Raw genomic sequence first — 24,550 nt, forward strand, 5'->3', positions numbered from 1 at the left:
TTGAGTTATCATTATAACGCACCCCTATATATATTATATATATATAATATATATATAGGTTAGTGATCAATATATAACTAATCTTAAGTGTATAACTAGAGAACAAATCTCAACCACATATCTTAAATGAACAAATATTATTTATTTTAATAATATAAAATATGTCAAGGGTATTTTTGGAAATTACATTATAAACTTTAAATCTGCGATCCTTTCTTTCTCCTTCAAAATTGAGAATCGAATCACATGCTATGTCGTCTGCAATTTGATATCGTCCGATTATGGAGCTGAAACGTCTTCGATCAGAATGCTGAAATTGAAAACAAATGGACGAAAATCATGGAAACTAAAAATGCTGAAACTGAATACAAATTGATGCAATTGGGATCAAAATTGTCTACAACTAAGACGGAATGGATGAAACTATGGAATAACACCAACATTACCAGATTTGGATTGAAAAAGTGAGAACCAATTATTGACAATTGAGATTCTCGTGAATAAGTTGGCGAAAATTAATGGTGGAATTCTCCAATATAAGCTGCAGATTTGGATGAAAATGGGTTGAATATCATTGGAAAATCATCCATACATCACTATTAGCATGATTTACTTCACTCTTGTTTACAAAACACATCACTCTTATTCTGATTTTACGTCACTCTTGTTTACAAAACACATCACTCTTATCATGATTTTACTTCACTCTTGTTTACAAAACACATCACTCTTATTATGATTTTACTTCACTATTGTTTACAAAACACATCACTCTTAGCATGATTTTACTTCACTCTTGTTTACAAAACACATCACTCTTATTATGATTTTACTTCACTCTTGTTTACAAAACACATCACTCGTATTATGATTTTACTTCACTCTTGTTTACAAAACAAATCACTCTTATTATGATTTTACTTCACTCTTGTTTACAAAACACATCACTCTTGTTTACAAAACACATCTTTCTTAGCATGATTTTACTTCACTATTGTTTACAAAACACATCACTCTTAGCATGATTTTACTTCACTCTTGTTTACAAAACACATCACTCTTAATATGATTTTACTTCACTCTTTTTTACAAAACACATCACTCTTATCATGAGGAAGTGATAATTTTCTACTACTCATGTAATAAAATTCAAGCAAGAAAAGTAAATTCGTCAATTTTCAACCTCTGCATAAGTAAATACTATCATCATCCATCAACCTAGCATTAGTGAGGAATATAGTATTAACCATTATGGAGATCCAAATATCATTACTATTACTACTATTACTATGCATCCCACTCTTGCTCTTCAGTCTCATATTCAAATCCAAAAACACTAGAAATATCCACATCCCACCAGGCCCATGGAAGCTCCCCTTCATCGGAAACATCCACAACCTCCTCGGTGCCGTCCCTCACCGCTCCCTCCACCAACTCGTCCGCATCTTTGGCCCAACGATGCACCTCAAACTTGGCCAACTCTCCGTCGTCGTCGTCTCCTCCGCCGACGCTACAAAGCAGATCATCAAAACCCAGCAGCGGCACCTGCTTTAGGTTCCTAACAATGTCCGGCACCAAATCCTGCAGCCACAAATCGATTTTCTCCATAGGATCGCCGCCTCTGGTGTGCGAATTGATCGATTCCTCGCTTCCGTGATTCTGCGGGCGTTGCGGACGACGGCGGAGAAGAAGATGCGGTTTCAAATGAATTCAATTTTTGCAACCTACCTGATTTTGGAGTTAATTCAATAGGCTATGCAATGACCAAAATATCCCTGCTTTGTTATTATGGAGTAAATTTGTGATTGAGTGAACTAATATCTCATTAAATTCAAAAATTAATACTAGCCCTTGATTTTTTTGATCTTGTGGCTATTATTTGTTCTCTAGTTATATGGTTAAGAGGTGTTTGCCATAGATCATGACCCTATATATATATATATATATATCTCAAATCTTATTTGGTTCAACTCAAACCATGCATATGCAAAATCTACGATACACATGCTCCTTTCGTCCCATCTCAAGTGATTAATTTTTTTTACCGTTATTTTGCGAAGATGGTAATAAATAGTAAAGTGGAGAGAAAATAAAATAAGAGAGAATAATATAAAAGAGAATCGTATCAACATTATTTTTTACTTACTTTAGTTTCTCTGCACTTTAACTATTTATTATCATTTTCCCAAACACGTGCTGAAAAGCAGTCAATCACTTGAAATGGGATAGAGGGTGTAATATAAATCTATAATACTCTAACCAATAACATTACATATTTTTTAGAAAATTTTGATAATATACAAATTTCAAAGTTTTACACTGGAATCTAGACCGGACGGTAAAAGTAACAAGAGTTTTAATTTCATAAAATTATATTATATAAAATCAATCTAAATTTAAAGTAAATGATAGTAGTATATTATTTTTTCTAAGCTAATTTCTTATGAATGAAAAATAGGAAATTAGAGTTTGTCACTTAAATACGAAGTTATGAGACTAATTAATGTGTTACTTAATCCCATGCTAAAAAATGAGTCTTCACTTAAATGTACTTCCTTCGTCCGTCTTTACTTGTAACTAGTTTACTTTTTAGTTCGTCGGTCAATACTTGTCATAACCATTCACAATAGGGGGTGTGTGTTGTTTGGTTGTTGTGCGTTCGGCGCCCCATCGGCGCCTTTGGGGGATGGGGTCGGACGGCGCTAGGACGGGTCGCGCCGGACGACAATTGGCGTTATTTTTCTTTTTTTATTTCACCTGTATATATACAACTCATTGCACTTCATTTTTTAATTATAGATTTCTTTTATTTTAATGAAATATATTTGGTTTTTTCAATGTTTTTTTTTCTCCAATTGATTTCGTTTTTGTTGTTTTAATATTTGGTAAACATCAACAATTAATATGAATTATATACAGATAGTGAGATAGACTGAGAGATAGACTGTTAGATGGGCTGGGATAGGCTGTGAGGGCTGAAGATGGGCTGTGTGATAGGCCGATGATGTAGTAGGGAGAAATTTGAGATAGGTTATGAGGGCTGAAGATGGGCTGTAAGTAGGGTTGTTTCTATTGTGAATGCTTTTTTTTACTTTTTATAGTGAACCCTACATTCCACGAACTCATAGAATAATTCACATTTTATTATAAAATTAATATATAAAAGTAGGTACCACATTGCAGTAACTTTTTCAACCCACTTTCCATTACATTTTTTAAAACCTACGCCGAATCGACTTATGCCCAAGTATTGGTGAACGGAGGGAGTACTCCTTAAGAAGCTTAATCACTATGTGTAATAATTATATGCATAAGTGACGGGTTGGTTGTGAAGCCCACAAGCACTTGCGCCACTGGCTGCCTCGCCTCGTGTATAGTGAAGGGCCTCGTGCGTCGTGGACTTGATCTTGATAATTGGAATTTGAGTGGTGTTTGTTGTGATTTTTAGGGTTCAAGTAGTGCGGTTTCGTTTCACACAAACAAGTGATAAAACCCTAAAAAATACTACTATCTACGAGTGAACACGTGCAATACAGTATACGCCCTCTGTCCGCGAATAAGAGTCTCATTTTTCTATTTTAGTCCGTCCGCGAATAGAGTTCCTGTTTACTTTTACCATATATGGTAATACGGTCACACCTTCCACTAACTCATTCCACTCACTTTTCATTTAAAAGTAATATATACAAGTGAGACTATTTTCCACTAACTTTTTTCCACCCACTTTTCATAACATTTCTTAAAACTCGTGTCGCCCATAAATGGGCCTTCTAATGACAGACGGAGGGAGTAATAGGTATCGAACCCACGGGAAAGACATACTTTTAAAGCTATACACTATAAGCTGAGGGAACAAATACTCCTCATTAATTTCCCTCTGCTATTATGTGTTTCCTATTTCTTGACACACTTTATATTTTCTATAAATAAATAAATAATTTATTTTAAAGGTCGGTGAATATGAATCCAAAATTTGTGCCTAGAGCATTAATCACTTTATAATTAGCTAAAGATAAAGCACAATAATACGATATCAGAGGTAATGAGTATTTAATCTAATATTCCAAAAATAGGCGGATGGGAAATGAGTGTATGTATATGAGGGAGGCACTAGGCTGTATTAATTCTTCCACGTTTTACTACTACTGTTACTGTTACTGTTGCTGTTGTTACTGAATGAAATCAGTCGACCAACGCAAACAACCTCGAGCAGTAAAAAACTGCACCAAAAAAAAGTCATTAACAATAAACAAATAAAATGCACATTGAATGCTCCCATTTCCTGATTCCTCCTACTCACACCCATGACCCTAACTAGATCGCTCCTCCGCTCCTCCTTCTTTTTCCGCCGCCGCCGTCCACGCTCCAATGCCGGACGCAGAATCTCCCCCTTCTTCAGGAGGAGATCCCCCGCTGGCGACAATCCCGAGCCGTCCTCTCCCAAAGTCACGTGCATCGGCCAAGTCAGAGTCAAGTCGCAGAAGAAGGTCAAGCAATGCCGCCGCCGCATCAACGGCGAATCCAGTTTCCGCAGCGCCTCCGTGCCCTCGTTCCAGCGCTGGGTGCATTTGCCCTGCTTTTCCGCTGTCCTGCGTGAGTTCTTCTGCTTGTTCCGCTGCAAGTGTGAGAGGTGGTGGTGCGGCGGAGGGAGGAGAAAGATGGAGATTGCTGTCAAGTGCAGCGGAGAGGAGGAGGAGAAGGTGAATTCGAATTCGAGACAACATGTTTTTGATGACATTGAGGTGAACGGCGATAGAATTGAGGTGAAGGGGCGGAGCTTCGAGGATGAATGCGCCATTTCTGTACCTCCTAAAAATGCGCTTCTGCTGATGAGATGCAGATCTGATCCAATCAAAATGGCCGCCATTGCTAACCGGATTAGCTCCGATGCAGCGAGGTACGAAAATGTAGCGATTCAACTCCAAGAAGACGAAGAAGAAGAAGATGATGGTGATGATGATGAAACCAGTAGCTCGGATGAAGTGTTCGAAGCTCGAGTTTTGGAGCAAGTACAGAAAGAATTTTTTGCCAATGAGGCAGAGAATAATGAAAAAACCGAGCCAGAAGAAGATGTTGAATCCAATATGTCCTCATTTGAAGCTCTTTTAGAAACAGAGATTGAACCAAAATCAGATCAAAAGCAGGAAATTCATCAAGAAAAGGGGACATTGCCGGAATGCTTGCTGTTGATGATGCGCGAGCCGAAGCTGTCAATGGAGGTCTCCAAAGAAACGTGGGTTTGCTCCACCGACTTCATTCGGCTGGATCCGGAGCGCCCAAGGAGGGCCGCCGCCAAAGCCGATGCAGAGCCTCCAATAGTGAAGAAGATGGCCTCTGTGGAGAAGTCGAAGCCCCGAGTTCCTGAGCCGCCGAGGAGGAACAACGACTCGCAGCCGGCGCGGTCGTCGTGCTCTCTGCCGGCCGACGGGAAGTGCGAGCCGCTGGAGCTGACTAGGTGCAAGTCGGAGCCGATGAGTAAGGCGGCGGCTAAGCTAATGCCGGAGGCCGGTTGCTGAAAGGGGAGCCGATCAGAGTCGGCGCGTCGGGAGTCGGCTGTTGAGCTGAGACATGGAAAAATAATTAAATGGAGATTATTATTTATTACAGTCTTGTATAGTTTGTAGTGTTACTCCTTTCTATCTATAATTTGTAAATCATTTTTGTTGTTTTGGTTTTGATGTTTTCAATGATACTCCCTCTTAAACATCCACAAACCGAATCGGCCCGGCGGTTAGCTGCCGGTTCGGGCACGCCGGTTCATGAATCGGAACCGGCGGTTTGAACCGTCCGGCGGGTTACCGGTTAACACGGGCCGGTTCAGGGTCGGCGAAATCATGAACCGTGAACCGGCGGTTCGGCGGTTTGAACCCCGGTTCAACTGTTCAAACGGCTAACTCCGGGGTAGGTTCGTAGGGTTTCAGAGTAGGGAGCAGAAAAACCGGCGGTTTCTGACGAAAACCGCCGGTTCAAACCGGTTTCCGCCGGTTCCAGGAACTTTTCAGGGATAGGGCCAGGGTGCGGCGCATAGGCATGCTAAACGGTCAGAAACCGGCAGTTTTTTGTCGGAAAACCGTGGACTAAACCGTCGGTTTTGTGGTTGAACCGCCGGTTCGGCCGAAATTTGAATTTTTTTTTATTTCTTCCAATTTTACTCCTATAAATACCTCACTTCCCCTTCATTTCTCCTCACCTCATTCTTGTGCTAATAAGAATTTCTCTTCTCAATCCCAATTTCTCTATTTTCTCCCCATTCTCTCTAATTGCTCAAGTTGTTTACTAGTTTCTACTTACAACTATATTTGTTGTTGTGCTCGTAATTCATCACTTATACTCCATACATATTCCATCCATACTACTTTCATTTATCATTATGTCTTATTCGCGTGGTGGATCGGGCCGTGGTGATCGGGGCAAGGGAATTGCCCAAGATCAAAGTACTAGTTGTCCCTCAAAATCAAGGCGACCTAGTCGTCGAGAAGTTATGGAAGAGGTTTCCCGAGTGCAGGCTGAACGCATGCAAGTAAGTAATGAAAAATTATTTTTCCAATTCATATTTCATAATTTCATAAAATTGAGTTCATAATTTTTTTGCGTTCATACTTATAAGTTATAACTTCAACTTATATAATATTTGTAGATAGAAGAAGATCATAGGACCGCCATGCTACTCGCTGAAATGCAACAAGGTGGGGGTAGGGGAGGTGGTTCCCAACAAGCTGACGAGTTCGACGTTGCTATATCGTCGGACTCGGACACCAACGAGGATAGATCTCATTCTCGTATTCCGTCTAGCACCGGCGGAAAGGAGGAGATGACTCCCCCTCCACCCACTAACACGGCAAAAGCTTTGAAATCTGACATTTTTGTCAAACACTACAAGAAGGTCCCGGTGGTGATTCCAAGTCCTCATGATCCGACCTCTCAAGAAGAGACATCGGCGTTTCATGCTTACTGCAACTATTGCGATAAAGTGTACAAATTTGCGAGTGGTGGAGGATATGGCACCCTCCGGCGCCATTTGGTGACGAAGCATCCGGTAGAATGCGGCACTACCTCTACCCAAACCCAACTCAACTTCCAACCCGGCGGATCGGGTTCGTCAGGTACGCCTCTGTTTAAATATGATCAAATTTTTTTTTCTGATGTTATGACTCGATGGGCGGCAGTGAAGCACTTTCCTTTTAACGTTTATGATGACAAAAAAATTGAGGTTACTATGCAAAGTGGTTTGAACGTAGCAATCAAGAGAATTGGTAGAATGACCGTGCAACGATCTACCGTTCGGCAATGTTTGGAAAAAAGGTAGAATTATCACGTTATTTAGTCAACTTGGGCCATAGAGTGAACATTTGCTCTGATGTGTGGACGGATTGTTTTAACCGTCATTCATACATGGGCATTATGATTCACTTTGTGAACAATAGTTGGACTTTAAACAGGCATTTAATAGGTTTTAGAGAATTTGAAACTCCACACACTGCACCCGAAATTGCTTCTTTGATTATACAAGTTTTAAATGAGTTTCAATTATGCAACAAGATATTTTCTATCGGTTTTGATAATGCAACTGTCAACACCGCAAGTATTGGCGATTTGATTGCGGCTTGTACACCGGTAATTGGAGGTAAGTATTTTCATCAACGATGCATTTGTCCTATTTTAAATTTATGTGTACAAGATGCGCTTGAATTATGGCAAAAACATGTTTCACCTATTAGAACTGCAGTTAGATTAATCCATCAAAAGCCACCTATTGGCAAAGCATGGAATAAATATTGCCATCAAAAGAATGTCAGGTATACGAATTTTACTATGAATGTGTCTCATAGATGGAATTCGACATATAATTGTCTGAATTCTACTTTGACACATAAAGATGCTTTATGTGATTTTTATAGAACCTATCACGTTCATGATTTATATCTTTCGCATAGTTGTTGGGAACACAGTGTGATTTTATTTAAATTGTTTAAAAATGTCACTGTTGAATTGTCGGGTGTTTATTACTGCACTGTTGTTCGTGTTTTAGAGCATTGCATGTGCATATCCCTTGGTTTTAAAACTGCAATGAAAAATGCTTCCTCTTCCCCTGAGCTAATGTGTGTCTTATATTATATGATTGAAAAATGGCTCAAGTATTTCAGTGAGATTCCAACCGTGTTTTTGATTGCAAAGGTATTGGATCCAAAATGGAAATTAGCCGGTACATCTAGGATTTTGGAGTTTTATTATAACAATTTGAGTTCAATTGATCTTGGTCACCTTCAAGCAATCCAATCAGATACCAGTGACGAATTTGGAGTAGACCTCTCAGAAACCTTTCAAATAACCCTCCCGGACCGGTCCATTGTCCAACAAACATTCGAGTATAACTTGCGCGCTCTCTACACGGAATATGAAACCAAGTATAACAACACCCACCAAGTCAGAAGACCCCCCCTCCTCCACAACATAACTATGGCTTTGCATTTCAAGCCGATTATGATGACCCCGACGCCGCGTCCCAACTAGCCGACCTATACAGCTACAACACCGGCGGAAGGACCTCAGGTATGGTAAGTGAATTGTATTTATATTTCGATTCACTCTTTTCATTTGGTGATGAAGGTCCTACTCCTCCCCCCCCCCAAATCGACGTCCTCGATTGGTGGGGAACCCACGAGAAAGATTTTCCCATCCTTGCGTCAATGGCCAAGGAGATTTTCTCTGTTCCGGCTTCCACTGTCGCCGTAGAGTCCGCTTTTAGTATTGGCTCACGTGTGTTGGATGAATCAAGAAGTAAGCTCTCGGCGAAAAATATGGAAGCTGTGATGTTACTTGATGATTGGGCCAAAGCCGACGTCAGAGAACAAGAAAATTATTGGGATGATCGTCAGGAGGGATCACAAGATGAATTCACCGGGGATGAATCGTAGGCCAACCGTCAACCGCCTCCGGCCAAGCCAAATAGGTAAGTAAGATAAGAGAACTACGTGGGCTTTGATTCCCTAATGCAAATGAGCATTGGGGATACGTAGGCAACTCAACTTAAATTTTAAATTTAAGTTGAGTTCAAGTCCTTTTTCCTTTATTTCTTTTTTCCCTTTTGTTCCTACTTTAAAAATATGCAAATACGATTAAATAATTGTATTTGTATATACTCTAGTCGATGAAGTAGATTTCTCTATACGGCTAAATCAGAGAAACTTTTGACAATTCTACTATAATTGTTGATTGTTAGACTAAAGTCAACATTTAAAGTTGAATTGCTAAAGGTGTCCTTAATTTAGTTATGTAGAAAGATCTCCTTCGCCGATTAAGAGTATATATATACTTATAAGTTTTTTTTATATGAACTTCTACGTCTTTTTATCATTTGCAATTAGCTTCGTTGTTGACTAGTAGTCTCGTCTGTATTTAAATTTTTGTTTAAGACTTCAAGACTTCAAGGTTTTTCGATTTGTAATTGTTGTAAATGTGTAATTTCAATAAAATTACAACTTTCATCGTATTTTTTTGAATTTTATTTACGCATTTCATACATAAACAAATCAAATTAATGCAAAAAAAAATTGCCGAACTGCCGAACCGGCTCGGAACCGCCGGTTCATGCCGAAAACCGGCGGTTTTGAACCGCCGCTTGAACCGCCGGTTTTTTTTAAGCGGAACCGGAACCGCTGGGACCCTTGGCGGGCCGGTTCCGGTTCATGCCTATCTTGAACCGTGAACCGCCGGTTCATGAACTGGAACCGGCGGTTCCGAACCGTTGTGCATGCCTACTCCCTCTCCGTCCCTTCGTAGTACTCATTTTTCTATTTTTAGAACTTCTTTCACAGTTGAATCATTTTAATAATAATCAACACTTTTTTCACTATTACTTCTTATCTCTATTTTATTCATTTTCCTATTATATTTTATCTCTACTTCTATCTCTCTTACTTTTAGCTAGAGTGAACTATATATATATTAGTACCTAATCTTTCACTTTTGCATAAAAATGATACGTGGTGTTTATTTTATATCATTTTTGGTATATTGTGACAAAAATAATCTTGCGTATCAAACATGTGATTTTTGGGCCATGGAATGTATTTTTAAAAATTTAAATTAAATGGTACTCCCCCCGTCCCACTAAAAATGACCCACTTTCCTTTTTAATTTTTCCCACTCAAGATGATCCATTACTAAAAATTAAAATACATTTATCTCTACTTTATTTCATTTCTCTTACTTTACTCTCCCCACCTAATACATAAAATAAAATTGCATAAAATCTCATGCCGCCCAAGGGGTCATCTTCCTTGGGACGGGGGAGTACCAAACATGTGGAGTAACATTTTTTTCCTTCCTTTCTTTTTTTCCTTTTTCTTCTTCAATTTCTATTTCTTCTTCTTTATCTTCCTTTCTTCTTTCTTTTTTCTTTTTTAGTGTGATATAATGAGCTCGAAATAATGGGGTATTGTTATACATAGCATGTGGTTCTGTAAATAAATGTTTGAATAATGGGATTTAATATCACACAAGTTTTTTCTTATAAAACCATTATCCACTATTATATCTACTAATGTTTAACTAATGATCTTTTTTACAAAGGTGAAATTGTTATACACTGAACCATACGAAAACTTTTATTTTAAAAAATTAAAATATTTTGCCTACAAACTGGGCACTCCAATCAAATAAAAAATATATCATCCGTCCCACAAGAATATGCACTCTTTCCTTTTTAGTCCGTCCCACAAAAATATGCACTTTCTAATTTTAAAAAGTCTTCTCTCTAATGAAGTGAGACTCATTCTCCACTAATAATACTTTAATTACTTTTTCTCTCTACCTCTCTCTTACTTTATCAATTTTGCATTAAAACTCGTGTCAAACCCAAAGTGCATATTCTTTGTGGACAAAGGGAGTAAATGAATTAGGGAAGAAGAAGAGAAGAAAAAGTGACAAAGATTTTTTATTTTTATAATATCATTTTAGGTCATTTTATTATGTATGTCAAAAAATGTGTGAATGTGTAATTTGGAGGGCCTTTTGGAAATTATTACCATGTATTAAATATGTGATTTTTGGATATAAAAAACGATATAAAACAAAGATCATGTATTATTTTTGTGTAAAAGTGAAAGATCGGGGAGTACTATTTATGTAGTTCACTCTTTTATCTATGTACTTAACACACCAAACATCTATTTCTTAATCTTCGTGCTGAAAAGAAATGTCTCAACTATAAAAGAATGGTGTAAGTGAACAATTTTCCTTTTTGCGATGTCCCACTCTAAATGACACATTTCTAAAAATAAGAACTTTATTCTCTCCCACTCAACTCAGAAAATAACATTATATAAAATCATGTGTCCAAACAAAAATGCTCCACATAAAATGGGAGTATTAGAGTATGGTGAATTTATCTCTGATCTTTAAAAATTGGAAAAGACAATTTGATTTCCTCCGATTACACACAATTTTTAGTTATTTTATATTTCTCTCTCTTTTATGTGCAAACCTCTTGTGACTTGATAATAAGTCACGAGAACAACAAAAATTTTAATATATAAATAATAAAGTAAGAGAAAATGAGAAAAAAATTCATAACTAAATATGGATCATTTTTATAGGATAGGCAAAATAAGAAATTAAGTCTATTTCTCTTAGACGGATGGAGTATTGACTTTTCATCCAACCTCTTGTTGTTCAACTCGTCATATGTTTATTTAAAAAATATAGAAGTAATTTGAAAAGGACTAAAGTTAAAATGTACTAGAGAGAAAGAAATACTAAAATATCTGTACTATAAAATTTGTCTTTTTGATTAGGCATTAAATAGGAAAACGGGCGGCAATTAAATTGAGGGAAACAATTTTGTTAGGCCATCTACAACTATTTATACACTCAAACCCATTTTTCTAGTTCTTTCATATCAAACAGTAATTTTACTCCAACCATTTACACCAAACTCAAACCCAAAAAATCTTACCTGCATATTTATTATACATTAACCCACGACACATTTTCAATAATTTTCCAAATATAATTAAATAATTTAATACAATTATTTATATTATACATTTATATATATTAAATATACATTCAGTATATTTGTTTTTTAGTATTGAATATCATAAATATTACATATTATACAAAAAAATAATTAATACATGAAAACCACCATTAAAAACAAACAATTAATAGATAAAACTAAAATAAATAGTAATAGTATATGAATTTAAAAAATAATACATTAAAAAACTCATGCCCATTAAAATTGTTAAAATACTTAAATGCTTAAAATTAAACTAAGCTTAGCCCATTAAATATATAAACCTAAAATTTTCTCTTTTGTCTTCTTCACGGGTGCGCAGTCATCTTCTTCCCCTTTCTCTCTTTTTCATTTTCTTTCTCTGCTTCCATGTCTATCAACCACTCCTTGCCTCATTTCTGACACGGGTTTTAATGGAGTACATAATTGGTAAAGTAAGTGAGATGTATAATGAAAAAGTAATTGGAGCATTGTAGTGGAGAATGAGGCTCACCTCATTATAGAGAAATGAGTTACCAAAAATAAAAGCGTGTTATTTTTATGGGACAAACGAAAATCGAAATAGTTTGTATTTTTATGGGACAGATAGAGTATTTTACAGCGTAATATCAAGTTTTAATCCTGTAATACTCCTTCTATCTCATATAAATAAGGACAATTTTCATTTTGGAATGTCTCATAAAAATATTCCCTTCTATTTTTGATAATTTTTTTTATCTCTAATAAGGTGGGCCACATTCCCCACTGACAATACGATAATTACTTTTTTTCTAATTCTCTCTTACTTTACCAATTATGCATTAATTCTCGTGCTGTCCCAAATGTTCATATTTTTGTGGGACGGAGGGAGTATCATATTATGGTGGTTATCGTGTCGCGCCAAACTAATTTGTATAGTAACTTACTTTTTTTTAACTATTTTTTTTTCGAGTTCGAGATACATTGGCAAGCGAACTAGCCTCCCCCAGCCCCTCGTGGCCGCACGAACTAGCCTTCCCCAGACGGGTCCAGGCCCGTAAGTTGTCCACCCTCAGACGGGTCCAGGCCTGTAAGCTTGCAAAGCCCAAAGGCAACAAGCCTTGTTTAGGCCCACAGGGGAAATTAATCTCAAGTTGCGCCATCCAGGAGTCGAACTCGAGACCTCCAGGATGGCGCGATATCCTTGCCACCCTCCTCAACCACTTGAGCTAGGGGGCTTGGATTTGTATAGTAACTTACTTACTAACATTAAGGGTGTTGCTGACAATTTTTGATGTGACACGATAATCCGCGCTAACACACACAAAATTAATGGATTGGGACACGATAATAACTCGGCGATTTTGGGTTGAGTTATGGTTTGGTCTTATTAGGTTGTTGTTAGGTTTAGTATACTGAAAAGCATGTTTCGAGCGAGTTCGCACGAATAGAATCTTGCTTGTGTACGGAAAAACTCTACAATTCACTTTTGACCCAATTCAGTATTATTCGAGCATTTCGCACGAATAGAATCAGTATATTATTACATTGTGTTTGTTTGTGCGTTTATAAGATGTTTTATAAACATTTAAATGCATAAGAAGTAAACGAAGCCTAAGTCTTTTGCTTAGTAGACTGGTTGTGGGCGTCGTCCACTTTAAGGTAACTATAGTCGGTTCTATGCAATGCTTTGCAAAAGAAAAAGAAGACTTTCACAACCTAGATAGGCTTTGGCAACCTATCGTGAAAGGTTGCAATGTCAGTCCGATTTTTTCTAAGCCTTATTGAAATAAAATGACGTTGGTGTGGTATAGCACTGAATGGATCTAACAGCAAGACATGTCTTTATGCTATCTACTGAAAGATGGGGTCTTGATAAATATCTATTTCTTAATCAATGTACGTTAGCATTGAGCATACGATATTGAGTATCTACTACTTTGACTTACCAAAGGTGTTTTCATCACCCAACGATCCAGATATATTGGGTAGTGGTGATCATTATCTAGCGGTGCTAGGATTGCTATTATGTTGAATCGTGCGCGAGGTGAGTCTCTTTTGATAATGTCCTCAAGAGGAGCTTGAACAAGGTTTTATTATTCGAAAACTGGCCATTTGGAGTTTTATTACTCTATAAATAATAAATAACTGTTTCTTGCTAAGTCCACTCTTGGAATTAATAAGATGTTAATTAATTAAGTCCATAGCAGACTTTAATTAATTAATGGACATTTATATCTAAAGAGCGGGAAATAAATAATAAACAAAATGGAAACCCGGAATACTTATAATTTCGGATTTAGATGGGGAGTTCAATATTACGTCTGTAGTGGCTGCTCGTAATATTCCAATATAAGCTTGTATTAAATTGTGGGTTAAATTTAATTAGTAAAACCCTAATTGGGGGGAGCCCATATCCAAAACCTTCCATAGATCCCTGACTGGCTCAATATGAACTTAATATAAATAGGAGAATAAAAGAGACAGAAAACACAATTTTATTTGATGAAAATTTCGTCCCTCATATATACAGTGTAGGGGATCCAAGCCTCCTAGCTCAACTGGTTGAGAAGGGAGGCAAGGATACCGCGTCATCCTAGAGGTCGCGTGTTCGACCCCTGGGAGGCGCATCTTGGGGATTAATATCCCTGGGGCCTAGTGGATTCACTGGCCTGACTCCAGAGCTTCGGGAGGTGATTAAGCCTGTACCCGTGCCTGGACCCAGGAGCTGGGGGAGGTGAAAAATCCTGGACCCGTTCCTGCGGGGCTGGTGGACCCATTGGGTCCCACCTTGACAACGAAGCGTAGCTTGGTAAGACGCTTCACCTCCGACCGTTAGGCCGGGGGTCCGAGTCACTTCGGGGGGTAGGTGGGGAACCACCGTCGATCCTCCTTTAATATATATATATATATATATATATATGGATGTATTCATTTCCTTTTCTTATATTTCCTCCTTTTTCCTTCTTAATATCAGCCATTAGATTAGAGAAATGGACGGTCAAGATCAACATTGGGTAATTAATCCCGTGTTGCATTATTTGTCATATTTTGTGCATTATGAGGGTACAATAGTAATCTAATAATGGCTGGAAACCGCTACGAATAATGCACCACATGGTCACGAGTAATGCATATAATTGCCTATATAATGCACAATATGTGAACTGCAATGCATACGAACAAGATGTGCTGTGTTATGATGTTTGACACACGTTTCTTGTTTCCCCTAAGGGTTTAATAAGCTTAGGGGCTAGGGTATAGTACGTAGACATGTATGTAATCTTCACATGGTAACGAGTAATGGATATAATTGACTATATAATGCACAATTTGTGAACTGCAATGCATACGAACAAGATGTGCTGTGTTATGATATTTGACACACGTTTCTTGTTTCCCCTAAGGCTTTAATAAGCTTAGGGGCTAGGGTATAGTACGTACGCATTAATAACAAATTATAAAACGATACGAATAATTCACCAAATTGTCACGAGTAATGGATGTTATTAACTATATAATGCACAATATGTGAACTGCAATGCATACGAATAAGATGTACCATGTTATGATATTTGACACACGTTTCTTGTTTCCCCTAAGGGTTTAATAAGCTTAGGGGCTAGGGTATAGTACGTAGACATTACTAAATGCACGTATGTAATCTTCAATCCGTTGATTAACCCATATACACAATACCTCTAATAATGCATAATATACTGAGATAATGATAATTAACAGCTACATAATGCACTACCTAAACCAAATAATGCACATACGTATATTCCAATAACAACAATTTGTTAGTAATGTCTACGTACTATACCCTAGCCCCTAAGCTTATTAAACCCTTAGGGGAAACAAGAAACGTGTGTCAAACATCATAACATGGTACATCTTATTCGTATGCATTGCAGTTCACATATTGTGCATTATATAGTTAATAACATTCATTACTCGTGACAATTTGGTGAATTATTCGTATCGTTTTATAATTTGTTATTAATGCGTACGTACTATACCCTAGCCCCTAAGCTTATTAAACCCTTAGGGGAAACAAGAAACGTGTGTCAAACATCATAACACAGCACCTCTTGTTCGTATGCATTGCAGTTCACAAATTGTGCATTATATAGTCAATTATATCCATTACTCATTACCATGTGAAGATTACATACGTGTCTACGTACTATACCCTAGCCCCTAAGCTTATTAAACCCTTAGGGGAAACAAGAAACGTGTGTCCAAACATCATAACATGGTACATCTTATTCGTATGCATTGCAGTTCACATATTGTACATTATATAGTCAATTATATGCATTACTCGTGACCATGTGGTGCATTATTCGCAGATACCAAAATGTGGCAGTTACTTTTCCGTCAAATGTCAATAATAACCCTGTAATGCATACAACCACCTTCTATAATGCAACACGGAACCAGTTTTATAGAATCAATCTGATCCGTTGATGCCTTAGATCTAACGCGTAATATTAAGAAGGAAAAAGGATCTAAGATGTGAAAAGGAGAATAACGCTCCCCTATATAGGGATGTATTCATTTCCTTTTCTTATATTTCCTCCTTTTTCCTTCTTAATATCATCCATTAGATTAGAGAAATGGACGGTCAACAATTTGTTAGTAATGTCTACGTACTATACCCTAGCCCCTAAGCTTATTAAACCCTTAGGGGAAATAAGAAACGTATGTCAAACATCATAACATGGTACATCTTATTCGTATGCATTGCAGTTCACATATTGTGCATTATATAGTTAATAACATCCATTACTCGTGACAATTTGGTGAATTATTCGTATCGTTTTATAATTTGTTATTAATGCGTACGTACTATACCCTAGCCCCTAAGCTTATTAAACCCTTAGGGGAAACAAGAAACGTGTGTCAAACATCATAACACAGCACCTCTTGTTCGTATGCATTGCAGTTCACAAATTGTGCATTATATAGTCAATTATATCCATTACTCATTACCATGTGAAGATTACATACGTGTCTATGTACTATACCCTAGCCCCTAAGCTTATTAAACCCTTAGGGGAAACAAGAAACGTGTGTCCAAACATCATAACATGGTACATCTTATTCGTATGCATTGCAGTTCACATATTGTACATTATATAGTCAATTATATGCATTACTCGTGACCATGTGGTGCATTATTCGCAGATACCAAAATGTGGCAGTTACTTTTCCGTCAAATGTCAATAATAACCCTGTAATGCATACAACCACCTTCTATAATGCAACACGGAACCTGTTTTATAGAATCAATCTGATCCGTTGATGCCTTAGATCTAACGCGTAATATTAAGAAGGAAAAAGGATCTAAGATGTGAAAAGGAGAATAACGCTCCCCTATATAGGGATGTATTCATTTCCTTTTCTTATATTTCCTCCTTTTTCCTTCTTAATATCATCCATTAGATTAGAGAAATGGACGGTCAACAATTTGTTAGTAATGTCTACGTACTATACCCTAGCCCCTAAGCTTATTAAACCCTTAGGGGAAACAAGAAACGTATGTCAAACATCATAACATGGTACATCTTATTCGTATGCATTGCAGTTCACATATTGTGCATTATATAGTTAATAACATCCATTACTCGTGACAATTTGGTGAATTATTCGTATCGTTTTATAATTTGTTATTAATGCGTACGTACTATACCCTAGCCCCTAAGCTTATTAAACCCTTAGGGGAAACAAGAAACGTGTGTCAAACATCATAACACAGCACCTCTTGTTCGTATGCATTGCAGTTCACAAATTGTGCATTATATAGTCAATTATATCCATTACTCATTACCATGTGAAGATTACATACGTGTCTACGTACTATACCCTAGCCCCTAAGCTTATTAAACCCTTAGGGGAAACAAGAAACGTGTGTCCAAACATCATAACATGGTACATCTTATTCGTATGCATTGCAGTTCACATATTGTACATTATATAGTCAATTATATGCATTACTCGTGACCATGTGGTGCATTATTCGCAGATACCAAAATGTGGCAGTTACTTTTCCGTCAAATGTCAATAATAACCCTGTAATGCATACAACCACCTTCTATAATGCAACACAGAACCAGTTTTATAGAATCAATCTGATCCGTTGATGCCTTAGATCTAACGCGTAATATTAAGAAGGAAAAATGATCTAAGATGTGAAAAGGAGAATAACGCTCCCCTATATAGGGATGTATTCATTTCCTTTTCTTATATTTCCTCCTTTTTCCTTCTTAATATCAGTCATTAGATTAGAGAAATTGACGGTCAACAATTTGTTAGTAATGTCTACGTACTATACCCTAGCCCCTAAGCTTATTAAACCCTTAGGGGAAACAAGAAACGTATGTCAAACATCATAACATGGTACATCTTATTCGTATGCATTGCAGTTCACATATTGTGCATTATATAGTTAATAACATCCATTACTCGTGACAATTTGGTGAATTATTCGTATCGTTTTATAATTTGTTATTAATGCGTACGTACTATACCCTAGCCCCTAAGCTTATTAAACCCTTAGGGGAAACAAGAAACGTGTGTCAAACATCATAACACAGCACCTCTTGTTCGTATGCATTGCAGTTCACAAATTGTGCATTATATAGTCAATTATATCCATTACTCATTACCATGTGAAGATTACATACGTGTCTACGTACTATACCCTAGCCCCTAAGCTTATTAAACCCTTAGGGGAAACAAGAAACGTGTGTCCAAACATCATAACATGGTACATCTTATTCGTATGCATTGCAGTTCACATATTGTACATTATATAGTCAATTATATGCATTACTCGTGACCATGTGGTGCATTATTCGCAGATACCAAAATGTGGCAGTTACTTTTCCATCAAATGTCAATAATAACCCTGTAATGCATACAACCACCTTCTATAATGCAACACGGAACCAGTTTTATAGAATCAATCTGATCCGTTGATGCCTTAGATCTAACGCGTAATATTAAGAAGGAAAAAGGATCTAAGATGTGAAAAGGAGAATAACGCTCCCCTATATATATATATATATATATATATAGGGGACGAAAATTTCTCAGCTCTCCTCCGTGAGTTTTTCAGCTCCTCCTCCGTGAGAAAGTTCTGTCTTCTTTATTCGAGTCCTAATGTTTCGATAAGATCAGCCCACCCTGATGTCGAGATACAGCTCGGGACACCAGTCAGAAGATCCGTGGTCTAGTATTGAAGATCATCGTGGAGAAGGCGCGAGCAATCGATGATTCTTTGGTGAATCAAATCGGTAACTCTAAACCGTAGAATTCATGTTTAGGATTTATATTCTATGAGCATGAATTATTTGCGTTCTAGCATGCAATTCTGTGTTAACATGTGAATTGATTAATCTCATAATCGATCAAATAGATCCTACGTTTGATTTATTTATTTTGTACAAGTCTTCCGCTGTGCAAGGGGCTTCAAACCCCAACAGTTGTGTCAATTGAATTTACCAGATAACAACCCAATAGGCACGGTTTGTCATCCATAATCAAAAGTGAAGGATTCAATTTTTCACTATCAATACTCCAATCTTTCTTTTTTTTTCAGTTTTTCTCTTTTTTACTTTACTAATTTTGCATTAATACTCATATTATTCACTACTAAGACTAGTTTTCGTGGACAAAGATAGTATAATTTCATTTCTTTAAAGATAGTATAATTTCATTTCTTTGTAAAAGTAAAGACATTTGGTTCAAAGTTATTTCTTTGTGAATAAATAAATTTAATATATCGTGTATATCATTACAATGATGTACTCGGATATATTTGAGAAATAAGAATTGACCGAACAGGCCTGATTAGTCATCTAGAACGAAGACCATTTGGGACAACCCCAATGGTACCCACAAAACCATTTGAGATTAGGTTGAACCTTGTTAAAACCACTCAGTGCCAAAAACCTAAAAGAAAAAAAAATTTCAAGTGAAAAAAGGATTACCCAATAATTTACAGCTGTAACAATAAATTATAATCATGAGAAAAAATTAATAAGATGAAAGCATAACAAGAATAAAGAACAAAAAATAGAAAAATAAGGGAAACTAAAATCACAAAAATGATACCGAATGAATTGGTGAAAATTATTCACCTATCCTCTAAATGGGTACGTTTGTGAATATAATTAATGAACAAAATTGCATATTAGTTTTTTTTCCATGAACTATTTACGTAGTTCACTATTTTATTTACCTTTTGCAAGGCTTAAAGGAAAATTGAAAAATAAAGACATGTTTTGATATTTTTCATTTTTCCAAATACTTTGACTGATATTCTATCTAATTCAAGGACCTAAAAAGTGTGCAATAAATTTTTGAGGGACTAATACTAAAGTACTCTGTACTGTTTTTGTAATGTAAATGGAGGTTGTGTTCTTTAGGGTATCCACTGTAAGACGGACACCCCAATAGCCCCGTCCCATTTTTTATCCATAGCTCCAGTTTTTTTGTCTATAACCCCAAAATTTTGTTTCCGCCACTATGGTGGACACTTTCAATAGCCCCCAAATTTTATAATCAATTTTCATTTTAAAATGTTTTTAGTTTCAATCAAGTATAATTAAAATAATCGCAATGTAAATAATTAGAAAACGAGGTAATTGGGCCCGAATATTCGTTGTATTGCAAAAGGGTAAAATTCTACAACGAATATTTAAAATGAAATACAACTAAAAACTCCACCACCGTCTACTCGGTGTCGGAGTCGGCTTCTTCTTCTTCTTCTTCTTCTTCTTCTTCTTCTTCTTCTTCTTCTTCTTCTTCTTCTTCTTCTTCTTCTTCTTCTTCTTCTTCTTCTTCTTCTTCTTCTTCTTCTTCTTCTCCTCCTCCCTCGCTGCTGCCAGTCGCGGTTTCCCCAGGAGCATCATCAGCCAACCCTAGCCGACGCTCATACCGAGTGATGAACTTCTTGTAGATGTTCCTGACGTACGGGCATCGGTGGCTACGTATTTGCTGCATACGTCCTGCAGTTGTTGCATCAACTGCACATCTATGTTATCCCTCAAGACCTCGTGGGGACCTTGCACCATGTGTTGTGGGATTGGGGCGGGCTGGGGGATGCGAGATCCAGACGCGGCCGACGTTAGGCGGGAGGCACTTCTAGCCCCTCTGGCGTTGCGGATAGAGGCCTGTTGTTCCGGGGGCCGTCCTCGCCTAGTGTGTGTAGCGGCTGGCTCTTCGACTTGCTCGTCGGGCTGCTCGAACGTGTGCGAGCCGCTTCCGCTGCTGTAGTCCCCGGCAAGGTTGTGCCTTGTACGCTTCGGCCCAGGAGCTGTATTGACCTCTTGCGCCCAGATGGCCTTGAATTTCGGACAATCTGCGAGGACTAGATACTCCTCCCACATTGTGAACTTCGACCAGCCATCCGTGTTGTATTAGCCCATCGACAGGGCCATCACGTCTGTCTCGCTTCGGCCACTCTCAACGTGAAGAAGGTTGTTCTGGTATATGCACGCGAACTACTTGGTAGCCAGCAGAATCCTACCCCACTTTTTGCGGATCTGTTCTGGGTCGCGCTTTTCGGCGCCGTCGGGTTTGAACTCGCCGTATGCCATCATGACACGCCTCCAAAAGCTCCCCTCGGTCTGATCGATGCCCACTATGGGGTCCGATGTGATGGCATCCCACGCCCTCGCCACGGAAATTGACTCCGCTTTGGTGTAGAGCTTGCCCCGTTTGGAGCCAGAGCCACCGCTACCGCCGACGCCACTGCCCTCGCCACCGCCACTGCCGACGCCGCTGCCCGAGCCGCCACTGACGCTGCCCGAACCACGGCTGACGCCCCTACTGCCACCGCCAGAGCCTCGGGTAGGAACGGGTGTTTCAACCCGTGCTGCCGGTGTATCCGGGACGCCGGAAGTGAGCAGACCCATCATAGTATCCAGTGCGTCTTGATCTGCTTCGGTGAAAGGAGATTGGCTGGATTGGAAAGGGGACTCCGGACGCGGCTGGTTAAGCGCGTCGAGGTTGGGTCTGTAATCTCCAAATGCGGAGCGACTCAGATTCCGCTGAAAAGGTGGGGGCGTTGGAGAAGACCTCCACGACTGAGATGGAGGAAGGTTTGGACTCGATGCCCACGGCGGGGGAGCTTGACTCCAAATCCACGGCTGGGACGGAGCCCCGCCATATCCCGACGGCTGAGAAGGATAGCCGCTATATCCTGATGGCTGTGAAGGATTGCCGCCATAGCCTGATTCCTGCGAGCCGGGTGATTCATCGTCTCCACTGTGCATTTTTAGAGAGTGAAAGTGTAGATATTGTGTGAAAATGGTGAAAAATAGGTGGTGGAGAGTGGTATTTATAGAGGTAATTAAAAAAAAAATTGCACCGAGAACGGTCGGCGCGCCTATCCCCGGGGACTATGGCCGGCGCGCCTATAGGCGTTGCGAAAGGACGCCCGGCGCGTCCTCGCCCTCCTTTCGCCTGATGCTCGTCCGCCGCCTACCGCCCCACTGTTCCTCGTCCGCCCCGGGTGCGGACGTCGCCTGCACTATAGACCGCCCTGGGACCGCCCCAGCCAGGGCTATAGGCACGGCGGTCCCACAGTGGATACTCTTAGTTTACACTTTACTTAAGAGTGAACTTCATAATTAGTCCATTAAAAAATATGAGATTTTGACCTTTTGGATTCCTAAAGTATAAAAAATCATGTTTTTGGGATTTGGATAAATAATTGTGTGTACCATATCTGACTGATTATTTTGCTCCTGAGACTGTAGATGATGTATATTCATTTTGTTCATTTACAGAATCATTTTCTGACGTGTAAATCATTTTCTGACGCAATCATAATTTAATTCATTTAAGTACCTAACAACTAATGACACTTAGACTTATGAGTACATGACAAAATGCTTTCATATTTAATACTCTCCCTTTCCATGATAGATATCACATTTCCTTTTTAGTTTATTTAATAAAAGAAGTAATATTTCCTTTTTTTAGAAAAGATTTCCTCTCACCTTAATATAAATATACTATTTTCTTTTTACACTTAACACACAAAATAACATCTGCTACAATTTCATATTATTACCCAAATATGTCATCTATTATTAGACAGAGGTACTCTATAGTTCAGTAATGATAAAATAGGATAATTTTGTCATTTTGAATAACTTCTAAAAATAAAAGATTTATCATAATTAGTTTTTGTTTTACATATTTTCAATTTAAAAAAGAAAAAATATTAAAGTTCATTTCCTGTTCAAATATCTTTCTTCAAATTTTAAGGAGTGACTAACTATTACGGTTAATTATGGACGTCAGTTTTAATTATGAATATGAATAAAATGAAAAATAATATATATCATTATTTCCACATACCACAATTAATAAATCTTAAAAAGTATACTCTCCATCTCACTATAAGTGGTTCATATTTTTTTGGACGATCCACCTAAATTGAGTTGTTTTCCTTTTTATCACAAAAATACATATTTTCTCTTGTTTTACTTTTTCTATATTTCTCTCATACTTTATTCTCTCACTACTTAACTCTCTAAACATTAACTTTTTAAATCTAATGTCCAAAGCCTCAATTATAACTGAAATATATATCATGATACATCCTTTAACATAAAATAAAAATTGAATTGAAATCACAAAAATAATATAATATGCAATGAATAAAAAGAAATCAGATATCTGACATTAAAAAAACATATAGAACACGAAAAATATTAAGAAAATAAAAGGTATTCATTCATTCATGGATAAACACGAAAAATAATACAATGTGTTGATAGGTTTATAAAAAATACTACTAAAAATAAATAAAAGGTCCACAATTATTTATAATAAATAAGAAAACAAACTCTCAACATAAAAGAACATAAAATACGTATGTAACAAATTATAAATAATTTTATTAGAAATAAATGTAAGGCATTTAAATTTATAAGAAAGATACCTGAACAGAGAAAAAAAAAGTTATTTCTTCACTGCCGATTCACCATATGTTTGTTAATTATCATAAGAGGTAAATATCATGTAAAACAAAAAATAAATTAGATTAGGTAAACCTTATATTTGAAGAAGTTATTTAAAATAATGAAATTATTCCAATTTTATATGTATAATTGAACCGTATTCATTTTGGGTTATTTCAAAATAGTTAACTTATTTTTATTTTTAGCAAAAATTTTATTCATTTTTATTTTTAGCAAAAATTTTATTCTTTTTTATTTTATTTTCTCCTTTTTTTCTCATACTTTATATTCTTTCTCCACTTTAATATTTAAACATCAATATTTTAAATATTGTACTCAAAAGAAAACACCATAATTAATTTGGATTGAAAGGAGCCTCAAATATAAAAGCAAGTTATCTTTGTCATACACAAGGTACTATATGGTTTTGATCTATGCAAAACTATATCTTAATATAAAAGCGTAGAACAAAATCATACGGATAGCATGTTTAGGTCATTGTTAGTGTATGTTCAGGTCATTTTAATAATGAATGGCCTAAAATGAACTAAAATTGACATGAAACTCAAATTTTATAAAACGACCT

At 37.3% G+C, this 24,550-nt stretch overlaps 1 protein-coding gene across 1 annotated transcript; it reads left to right on the forward strand.

Annotated features, from left to right (window-relative positions):
* The first annotated feature begins 4,265 nt into the window (after positions 1-4,265).
* On the forward strand, positions 4,266-5,676 carry LOC121783866. Its single transcript, XM_042182044.1, has one exon. It carries the CDS (start codon positions 4,305-4,307, stop codon positions 5,514-5,516), a length of 1,212 nt encoding a protein of 403 aa, XP_042037978.1. The 5' UTR covers positions 4,266-4,304; the 3' UTR covers positions 5,517-5,676.
* The last annotated feature ends 18,874 nt before the right edge of the window (positions 5,677-24,550 follow it).

Source organism: Salvia splendens, chromosome 21 (assembly GCF_004379255.2).
Source record: "Salvia splendens isolate huo1 chromosome 21, SspV2, whole genome shotgun sequence".
In the NCBI taxonomy this organism is placed as follows: domain Eukaryota; kingdom Viridiplantae; phylum Streptophyta; class Magnoliopsida; order Lamiales; family Lamiaceae; genus Salvia; species Salvia splendens.